Source organism: Tachypleus tridentatus, chromosome 10 (assembly GCF_004210375.1).
Source record: "Tachypleus tridentatus isolate NWPU-2018 chromosome 10, ASM421037v1, whole genome shotgun sequence".
NCBI lineage: Eukaryota > Metazoa > Arthropoda > Merostomata > Xiphosura > Limulidae > Tachypleus > Tachypleus tridentatus.
The window spans coordinates 33,102,185-33,113,675 of NC_134834.1; the positions used below are offsets into that span (position 1 = coordinate 33,102,185).

At 31.4% G+C, this 11,491-nt stretch overlaps 2 protein-coding genes across 8 annotated transcripts in view; both read left to right on the plus strand.

Moving 5' to 3' along the window:
- Positions 1 to 990, plus strand: part of LOC143229020 (mitogen-activated protein kinase kinase kinase 13-like) — a 50,338-nt gene extending 49,348 nt beyond the window's left edge. For all 7 annotated transcript variants that reach the window (XM_076460665.1, XM_076460660.1, XM_076460659.1 and 4 more), the window contains one exon: positions 367 to 990. In XM_076460665.1, the coding sequence (XP_076316780.1) occupies positions 367 to 967 (601 nt within the window). In that variant the 3' untranslated portion in view covers positions 968 to 990. The remainder of the gene's footprint in view (positions 1 to 366) is intronic.
- Positions 970 to 5,863, plus strand: LOC143228330 (uncharacterized; the record flags this gene model as incomplete). The annotated part of the gene is made up of 3 exons (XM_076459599.1): positions 970 to 1,143; positions 4,539 to 4,612; positions 5,608 to 5,863. Coding segments are annotated over 3 exons (504 nt in total), but the record flags the coding sequence as incomplete, so codon positions are not given.
- Between the last annotated feature and the right edge of the window lie 5,628 nt (positions 5,864 to 11,491).

An 11,491-nucleotide genomic window follows, 5' to 3' on the forward strand; every position in this document is an offset into this window, starting at 1 on the left:
TTTGTTTGCCCATCACTCATTGCACCTAAATTGTTCATTGTATTTAAGAACTTTTTCATCATGAATTGCATAAAATAAACATAAAATAATATTGCAATAATATTGAAAACATAAAATAATAGAGATGATACTTTCATACTAAGCCTATACCAATGTAACTAAACCTTAAAGTATTGTGAAGTTGTGATTCTTTTTAAAATTTATAATTGAGTGAATTTTAAGAAATGTGATAAAGTTTAAATAACTGGGTACTAAGAGTTGAGGATAATCTTTACGTGAGTGGTGCAGTTTGTAGACAACAGTTTTGGATTACATGTGTTTGGAGTAATATTATAAATTAATAACCTGAATATACTTTATTTACAGCCCTGAAAGTCCTCAGAAGCTAGGTGCTGTAGCTTCTAATTTTGTCACACCATCCAGTCACTTTTCAGCAAAATCTCGGATTCGCCGTGCTCGTCATCGCCGGAATGGCAGCTATGGTGGTTCAGGAACATACCAATTTGGAGGATCTGGGAGTCATAATTCTTCTCCTAAGCCTAGTCCAAGGAAAGAACAACCATGTGTGGTAGATAGTGAAGTTCAGACAGATGGAATGGATTTGCTAAGTGAGACTGACTTGACAAGTCCTGATGTTAATGTAACAAAACCATTAGTATTACAAGCTCAGCCAGTTGAAGATGATGACATTGAATCTGAATGTCATAGTGATAAAACCAACTGTAATGCCTTCTGTAAGAAATGTCACTCTTCATTAAGTGATACTGAATGTTCCAAATGTGTGAAAAAATTTTCCAGAAGTGTTGAAACTTCAGTTGAAGAGCAAGGAGACTCTATAGAGCCCTCAGACTCACAAAAAAATTCTGAAAAATGTTCAAGGTCACATGAAAATTATGATGATAGTAATATGAACACAAGAGAAGATACTCTTGGTTCTGAACATAAACCTAGAACAACCAACAATTGAGTGGAAGAGGCTCAACCACCTCATTTCCATTGGTACAGGAGGGTCTAAGTCCAAAGATAAGCCAACGACGAAAACGAATAATCAGTGATAGTGATGAATCGCCCACTGCTGTTTCAGTTCCCACTCCTGTTACTAGTGGTCATAGGTGGTCTCTTGGTCCTCATATAAACTCTCAAGTATGTAATGCTCTTGTTTCTGTGTTCCCTTTTAAGCAATAACAATAAAACAAATTATATGTATGTGTCCACACACAGTGGAGTTATGTCCTAAATTAGGTATCTGTATTTTGTAATTTGTTCTTTAATTTAGACATCTATGAATTATTTAAGGTTGTAAGCAAAGTTAGGTGTTTTATTTGTAATTATAGAATGTATATTTTCTTTATGAACTGTTAAAATATAACCTGTTTAAAATGATGTTTTGTATTTTGTTCAGTAGGTTATCATTTGGGTCAAATTAAGAGTTAGTTTTGGTGAAATCATTTGCAAGTTTGAACCTCTAATATAATTTCTATATCAATTATGTTCAATGTATGGCCTGGTTGTTAGTGTTTGACTCATAACTTTCAGGTTGTAGGAAGGAAACCCATTACTGAAAATGCTTGCCGTTTCAGCTAATGAGCTTTATGATGCAAAGTTCAGTTTAATTATTCATTGATAAAAGAGTAGTCTAAGAGTTGGCAGTGGGTGGTGCTGTCTTGTTGCATTCTTCCCTTTAGTGTATCACTTCAAAATGAGGAACAGTTAGCCTAGATACCCCTGGAATACCTTTGTACAAAGTTGCACAAAACTACATCAACAAACATACTTCTGAATAGCCAAAACAAACATGATCTGTACTTATAAAAGTTAGTTGATATCATCCTTTGAGCCTTTGTAATTCAATCAGTTTCTTATTTACAAGGTAATTAGACACTTTTTCTTTGAAGCACCACCTGGGTGAGTATTTTGTTTTTGTTATAGGTACCAAAAAAGGTCTGTGAGTACCAAAAAACAAACTTGTAAGTGTATATTTTTGCAAAGTTAGTTTTTTTTGTTCAAATACAATGGGCATTTACAACAAATTTTCATTATTTTCACATCAAACTTCTTGTCTGAGTGCTTTCCTACATTGGGCTTGTACGAGTTGTCTTATGGCTGAGACCTAGAGCTTAGTAGCCTATCCTAGAGCATAGATAGATCTAGATTTGGATGGTGGTGTTTGTGAATCTAAATATCAAATCAAGGTTGTATGGACATGTTATGATTTATTTTAGATCTAGGCCTAAATCTAGTGCTTGGGTTAAATACATTTATAGAATTATATATAAATTGGAAGCTGCTCTTCAGTTGTAGCATTAATATTAAATGTAAAGTATTGTGTGGTTTAGATCTCCAACTTTTAATTTTTAGCCAATATTTCTAAGAACTCTGTACAGGCTTTTTGTTCAGAGTTAAGACACCTACTTTGTGCTATTGGTAATAATGTTAGTCCTGTTAAAACCTATATTTTTAAAGTAATGCTTTTTTTTTCCTTTAAAGATTATTTATAAAACCTATATATTTTTAATCAGCCTGAACCCGCATGTATTTATATTTTCAGACACAAACATTTCAAAAACATTAGATGTTTATACTAAAATCTTGTTTTTTTCAAGAAATGTTTGAAATTGGTAATTATTCATTAGAAAACATAATACTCCTTTTGTGTACTGTATGATATTGTGATTTACTGTACTTGTGTACTGTATAATATTAGTGGTTAAGGTTGAAAAATTGATTGTTTGACAAAGGAATTAAGCAGAAACTATTTCTTTATCTGACTAGTGAGATTAAAATGTATTTTTTCTGTGATATGTGTCAGTGTTGTTTTGTACAGTATTGAGTGTTTATTACAATATCTTTTATAAGTGTTATGAACATTCTTTTAAATTCTTGTGTGTTCAACATAATTTTTAGGAGTATTTATCACTAGGGGTGCATTAGTTTTAAATTCCGTGTTAACTTTTGTCTTTGTATAACTTATGTGTACTGGTTACTATTACAAAACTCTTGTTTTCCTGTGACTTAACAGTTTTCCATATTTTTCTGAACTTAAATATGTGTGTTTATTTCTGGTTTTGTTTTTAATTTGATTTATTAGTACTTGAATGTATTTTACTTTTATTATTTATGCAGTTGATGAAAATGTCTTGACGAAGACCTTTCAAATATTGTTTTAACATATAAAAATCTAATAAACAGGCTTATGGCTCAAATTTGAATTGCAGAGTTGTGAAATATTAAATATATTTAGATCCAGTTTCAAAACAAAATTGATACTGTCATTTAATTGGGATGCTTTTAAAGTTTTCTCTTGATATACTGAATAAATCAGCATAGATAAGATTAAGAATTACTAACAGTACTTGCTACGTATAAGTTTCAAACCTTGGATTCGTGAATGTGTAATAATTGATTGTTCAAGACAAGGCGGTATTTAAAAATAAATGAAAATATTTTCTCATAGGGTTTTGTAATTGAAAATTTGGGAACCCTTTGATTTGGGCTTAGAATAGCATTATTTAATAATATAAAATATGTGAATTGGGAAGTTTTGGTAAAACAGAATTTTTACTGGTCTTAAAATATTATAGTAATAAGTAAAACTGGCCAGATTTATTTAGGGTCATTCCATTCATTTTCAAAAAGATTGTGAAATAGATTTCAGTGCACTAAACAAGTTATTGCTTTAATGAACTAAGGATATATATTAATTATCCAGTGAATTAATTATTAGAGGGAAATATGCAACTTAAACACCATATTTCTCTAAAATTTAAAGGATACTGTGGATGGAACAAAACTTGAGTAAAATCACATTTTTGAAACAGATAGAATATTGTTATAATATAGGTACTTATTATAAATTTCAGTTTAAAAGACAATACTTTAGTACTAATTGCTTGAATACCTTTTTAACTAATTTATTTCATAGTGTATCATAATTTATGATTGTTGGGTAACTTCTCATGAAAGAGGTTAAAAACATTTATTTCAAGGTCATCTTTAAGATTTGTTCAAATTTTAACAATAGGTGTCAATGTTGCAAATATCTAGAAACACTTAGATTTTGGTCACACTCAATTTGAGTTTTAGGAATTTTTCGAGTTTTAAACTGTGCTTATTGTATACTCGTTAGTCTTATCGTAACATACCTGTTTACTAAACTTGATTCTCTGTGCAGACTTAAGTTTTTATTTCTGCTCTTTGTGTGTTATAAAAGTGCAATATTTTACATGAATAAAGATGATCATATTGTTTTAAGTGTACAATATCACATATTCACATAGATGAAATTTGTGTACTGTCTTAGAATAAATATGTGGTTATACATTTAATTTATTGTAAAGATAACGAATTTCCTGTACACTTTAGATAAAAATACAGATGTTTAGCTTTTTGAGGGGAATTTTTTTTAAACTTTATAACAATGTTTCAGCCACTCGTGCAGCTGTTGTAAGGGAAACTGTTGTCTTAAATATATAGATGTCAGTGTCTCTGAACTTTTATTTATACCATCAAGATTACTCAGTTCTTTATTTTCTTTACAGGTACATGATGACACAAGTTCAGAAGAGGAAGGGGGAGTTGATGATAGTGATGATTGTGTTCTTAGAAATCAAAGGTTCACTTCATTAGTTTTTAATGAAATTTTGTTCAAAATGTTTTTGTTGGAAACAGTAACTTGTAAATATATTTGAGTAGGATTAATTTTGGTTTTTCCACAAGCATCTGTTTTCTTGCATCATAGATTTAATGTTAATCAATGATTAAAAAGTTTCTTTTATTGATGGTATAGTATTTAGTTAATCCTTCAAATGTTGATGTAATGGTATCATAGCTATTAAATTATCAAATTTTTTTTTCTTCCCATAGGAACTACTAAATAAAATACTTAATAATTTGAACAGTATATTGGTAGAAAAGAATAGTATAATATTATACAAAAATTAAGTCTTACTAACGAAATAAAAAGAAACTTCTTGACTAATCTATAATCAGATATATAGTTTTAAGAACTGGTTTATATGTTTTGAAAAATATGCAAGTTAACATCTCCAGTAACTATACTAAATTTCAAAATGTCTATAAAGTTTTATAGACCCAAGTGTATAAAACTTTATATATGTTAATTAGTTAACGTAAATAATGCCTAGTTTTTAGTTAAGTCTACAGGAGATTGAACTTGGCTCATTTTGATGATTGACCAGATTTAAACTTACTTGTGAAAATCTATCCATAAATAATTGCTCGCCAATGCAGATGAATAGAGCTTCCACACAGTTTTACATTAAGTTTAAATATTTGTTAGGTGAATAATATTTTTTTTACTATGTATGGATAGATAATCAGTACCATGAAACAGTTGTAGACTGTCAAATTAGCTTACCATGTTGGTAATCCTGTGCCAAGTTAACTTCCTGTACAGGTAGTTCTGTGTTAAATTAATCAGGCTTACAATTACTTTAGTTTTTCAGAATTTTGCTTACTAATATAATTGCTGTTTATGATATCTCATGGCTTTTTTTTTTAATTCTTTATATAGTGAAACTATCCAAGATGGTTTGTAGAGAATATTGGTAGCTCTGTTTGTGAAAATAAATATGATTTCTTTCACAGGATAGTTGGAATACGTACACAAAGTAGCAGGCAGTCTGTGTCAACTCTTAGTTCTGAAGGCAACATCTCTGAGGAGGAGAACACTAGTGAATACTCAAGTAGCCACTGTACAACTAATGACCTCCTGTCCAGCACCTCCAACCCAGACATCCCTCATCACATGGATCAGGAGAAGGAAGGCAACCACACAGTAACTCCAGATACTATTCAGCACCACAGTATATGTGGAACAGGCTCTGCCTCCATAACTTTTTAGAGAGAAAATACAACTGCCAAAACTTCGACATGTTAGTTATTGTTTATTTAAATTTAAGAGTATGAAATAACTATACTATTTTTAGTTGATTTTTTTATACCAATGTGTACAGTGTTTTGCTTAATTGCTCTGTGATTCTGGTAATTGACGAGATAGTAAGATTTGAATATTATCTTCTCACAAAAAAACTCAAAAGTTGATATTATACTTTGGATGTAATTCTCTTACAAAATGTTATGCAAAAATAGTAATATGATTTATGATTCACACAAAACTTTTAAAATCTGACGAAAGTACTGTATAAAGTGTGGTAACGTCAAGCTTGAAATTTTGATATTTTGTAGGTTTATAAGAGTTGCACTGCTATAACATGTAAATATGATGGCGGAGAATTACAAGTGAAAACATATATAAGCATTAAAAACACTGCTTTAAAAATTCCTAAAACATTAAAGGACTCTCAATTTCTTTACATTTTTTTATAATAAGTTCTGTTATCGCCAGTTTTTGTGACATCTTTCAGCTAATTTGTATTCCTGTCTAGTTAGCTTTACTTTTAATTAGTTTATATGAGTTTGTATTGCTATATTAAATCATTTTGACAAAGGGATATTTAAACAGAACCTCCAAGTTAACGTGTGTGTGTGATTGAATTGAAAACTTAGAATAAAAAATTGATTAACAAGAAACTCTGATTCTCCTTCTTTCCTTAGAGCCCCCCTTCCACCAATCACAGATGTGTACAGCTCACCAGCCCTGTCTCATAGTTCCTCCTCTGCATCAGAGACTGAGAGTGTATCTGACATCACAGTAGCAACTGTCTGTCCTGACTCTCAGGGTAACACAGAGACCACAGTATGGTGATAGTCTTCTGGTAGTAGTAACAAACAGGAAGGTAAATGATACCTGTCTTTACTAACTTGTGTTCTCTTGTCGTGATTCAAACTGCTATAATATACAGTACAGAGAGGAACTATTGTATAGTGTAATGTAAACTAACATTAAGTAGTGCCTGACGTGATTGTTGCAAGTGTAAGTCAGGGGAGATTGTTAAATTTGTTTTGGTAAGTTTTGCAATCAAGATTTCTCTCTCCATGTTCATAAGCACCCATAAATTATCTTATTGTGCAAAGAAAAAAGCTATGACTGTTGTAAGAAGAGCAACAGTTGTTTAAACACTGAGGTTAGTAATTTCATGTAGTAATCTAGTTATTTACATGTTAATACAAATTACCTTTTGGATCCATGTTTGGTTTTGGATCTATAAGCATGTTATTATACAGAAATGTTTGGCTGATCAAATATGTTTTAATGGTACACCTTGTTAGCTTTGTGGCTTAGCTAACAGGGCCAGTCTTAGCTATTTTAATAGTGAAAGCAGTTTTTAAGGAAGTGCATTCTTCCCTTCCTCTTGCAAACTCCAGATTGACATGATAACAATACCCATCTGATAAAACAATGCCATTGAATCATTACATGTAATGCCATAATGTTTAATTAGATATTTTTATTACTGGGTTAATTTTTAGTTAACTTACTTTGATCAGAACTTAACTTTATTTCATGTTATTCATGGAGAAATTACATCCCCCAAATGCATTCAGTTACATTGGCATCATATTTCACTTCAAAAACTTTTATTTACAACAAAATTTTAAATCTTGTACCTTTATTGCAGTTTCAAAACTAATTATAGTATTATATCTGTGATGAGATATTAAAAATTATTTGGAGCAGTATTTGTAATTCCCTTTTATACACAGCATTGAAAGATGTATTTTGACTGAATCAAGTATTTATCTCTTTGACACTGTAAACGTTTGTATTTTCTGTATTAGTGTTAGTGTAAAAATATTTTAACAGTGATCACTGTAAAGTCTTCAAATGTTCTCTTAGTTCAAGCATTCATTTTTTATTATTTTGAGCTCTGAGTAACTTGAATCTTGATGCATTTGACAACTTCCTTCAGTCTTTAAAACTGTTAACACAGTTTACATTATAAATTAAAGACTGAAAGTTGTTTCAAGAAAACAGGCTTAGCTGCTTGATGAAAACAGGAACAATGTATTATTGCATTCAACTATATTGTTAGTTATACCTATATTAAAATTAGCAAAAAAACCAATAAGAGTAGCTTGAACTTGCATATTACTAACATTTATTAATGTAAGATATAACTGCAGAATAGTTAATGGTTAGTATCTAATTTGAGGACATTATGGGAGGACTCAATTTGCATCTTTTCAACAGATTATTTGATTCAAATGATGAGAGTTTTGTGATGTATGAGTTGTTCACTGGTCAGTAGCCAAACAGCAGTGTGGTTTACATGAAGCTCGTAAACATCCACACAATTAGTGTGAGCTTACCAAAGTAAACAAGTTCAGAAATTGAAAATATAGTAGCTGATAGGTTCCACCTTTAAAATGGCTCTGTAAGTAGTGCTCTGTAACTCAATAGATGATCCCCAAATCCAGCCCTATTTTGGAAAAAACAAATTCAAAAACGTGTGCAGCATAAGACCCTCTAGCTTTATAAATTTCATACATTATAACAACTCTATAGTATACAATGATAAAGACAAATCTAACCTTTTTGCTCGCTTTTATGAGAAAGAATTTACCATAGGGCACAAGACCACATGAGAATACATTACTACCACTAGCTTAACACACTTTTACAGTAACAACTGTTACACATGCCTGATCTCAATAACCAAAAACCAAACAGCACTTGAGTACTCAAATGCAGAGCTACTGGCAAAGATGGCTTAAACAGTGTTATCATCAAAACAATTCTAAAACAAAAAATCCTGATTCACTTTAATATCAGTATATAATGTATTTTTTATGGCAGGATATTACCATGAGATTTGGAAACCCCTAAAAAAAATCTTGCTGATTCATGCCCACCCAGTAACTATCTTCTGGTTAATATTGTCAATGTCATTGACAAAATGAATGGAAAAAATCATTTCTAAACAGACTGCTACACTTTTTAGAATCTAAAAATATAATCAGCAATGCTTGAAATGCCAGTTCCAAATCCAGACAGGTCATCGATCATTTCTTTGCTTCAGTGAATCATTATTAAGGGGTTTAACCAAAAACATTACAATTTTCATCCTTTTTAGTCCTCAAATGAGCATTCATTGTTATCTGACACAATGCATAAGTAATACATATTATTATTGGAAAGTAACTTGTTTCAAGTGTTCTGTACAATTTATCTACTTCCATTAAAATTAACAATTCTGCTTGTAGCTCCTTTAAACTTAATGATGGCATTCCCAAGGCTTCATTTTAATTCTCTTATAACATATACTTATTTGTTAAAGATAAACCTTTTTCTTTCCTACACTTCTGTGTCTCAACTATGCTGACAAATAGCTGTCTGGAGCACATCACAAGGCCTGTGCATGCAGCTGCAAAAGTCCAAGACTCAATTGCATTATTTGCTGGTGTAACAAATGGAGAATCATGCTGAACCCCATAAAATCTTAAACTGTTGCTTTTCATTGAAACATTGGCAAAACGTCTTAAGAAAATTCCTGTGTTTCAACTCCAACTTTATGATACTCTTATTGCCTTTACAAATGCTATCATGTTTTTAGGCCCCACTTTTAACAAAACAAATCGTGTTGACAAACTATTTACATATCATTTTCACTAGCATTGGAGGTGTGAACAAAGGACACCACAACAGAGCATTCATTATAATATACAAAGACATTAGACCTCCAATTAAATAAGGCTGAGCTCTTTATCTTGTGGTATGTTTAATTCAGCTTACTACGCTACACCCTGCATGAGTATCTTGAGAGCAGAACTGATGTACCAACTCTGAAAATAGGGTTTTAAATTAGCTACTAAATATTATCAAAATCACACCCAAGAAAAAAAAAAAATATGGAATTTTCCAAAACTGCTGCAACATCCTCCTTATGGCTCATGTATACTTCACCCAAGAACATTCTCAGCATGCCTTAAACTGTAATTAATTTTATCTATCCTCATACTAGTTTCATCTCCTACCATTAATAACTTATTTCTTAGATGACTTATTGCATTAATGTTTTATTTTCAGCATTTTAACTCGGCCACTGGTCAAGTAGAATATTTAGTGCTTGAGCATGAAAGTGGGTTTTCTCTGATTTCTTCCCATGTTAAAGTTTACTTGGGCTTTTGGCCTTGGTCCTTGCACCCTACCCCCAAAAATAACTGTTTGATTATTTTATTAATTTAATCACTTATCTTCTAATTTTCTCAAATCCAAAAATTTTAAGTTCTTTTTAAAATATAAATCTGTTAATTTCTAACACCGTCATACTTTGTTTACCTATCTTTCTTTCTACTGACTTGCACTCATCACAGCCTTGACAGACATAATCACCACATGATGTAAACTTCTATGTGTGTTTACCACCTTCACGTCTGCTGGCCTTTCTTTCTCGGCTCTCTCAGTTGATTCTTGACATTTGACAGCTTCCTTCTCTCTCACATACCCTGTTCACTATGTACTCTCATTCACCATCTTCTAACCTACTCAACCCATTAATTCTTCTTGTGACTAAAATTCTTATCCAAATCCTTATTTAGGTTTTTATATAAATACATTTCTAGTGGGATGAAACAAACCAAGTTTCTAAGCATCCCAGGATGTTTCTTGGGCCCCAAAGATTCTTTTATGACCCACATATCTCAGATCTCTGGTTAATGTCTCTTAAGCCATCCAAGCAGTGTGCTATTGCTAATGTTGTATGAAACAATATTTTTAGTCTGTATCTACAATAATGTTGAATACAAGTCTAAGTGCATTATAATTTCATTGTATAGGTCACTGGCTAGGCCACATTTGAAGTATTGTATTTACTTTTGGACTTCTTACTTAGGAAGAGATTTGAATTGTGCAAGAAGGTTCAAAGCAGGACTACTAAAATGATACCTGGAAAGTAATAGTTATCATACAAGAACAGGCTACAATCTCTGAAATTACTTTCTCTTAAAAAGGAAGAGTTTGATGGACTCTGATTGAGGTGTTTCGGATTGTTAACAAAATTGATAGTGTTGATACATCATCTTTTTTCGTATTTAATGATAAAAATGGTAGGACTGTGGGGCACAAATAAAACGTTGGTAGGGTGGGAGTCATCTTCAACCAAGACAACTTTATTTTTTGTAACAGGGTAGATGGTTTTGGAATGGTTTGCATTCAAACTTGTTGGATGCCGTTAATTTAAAGGAAAGCTTGATAAATAGTTGAAATGATAAGGACTAGCTTTGAGTTTATTTTAAAGTATAGTTTTGTCATGTCATGTCCCTTGTCTTTAAATTATGTTACATTTCTTTTGCCTTTGACTGGCCCTGTTAACAAGCTGACAGCGATTACTTGTACTTTATTTTAATGTCTTGTATCAAACTTCCAAACAATTGTTGTGAATTATATAAAGTTTTCATTTAAAAATATGTTGACTGTTTAATCTTATAAAAGGGTTAGCTGTACAATTGCTTTAGTATAGAAAATCAACTAAATGAAAACCCTCTCAAAAAAAATTAAGTTTCTGAAAATGTGTTTTATAAGCTAGATGACATCACTGTAGAGCTTAAACGTGGTATTTCAGTGACTGAA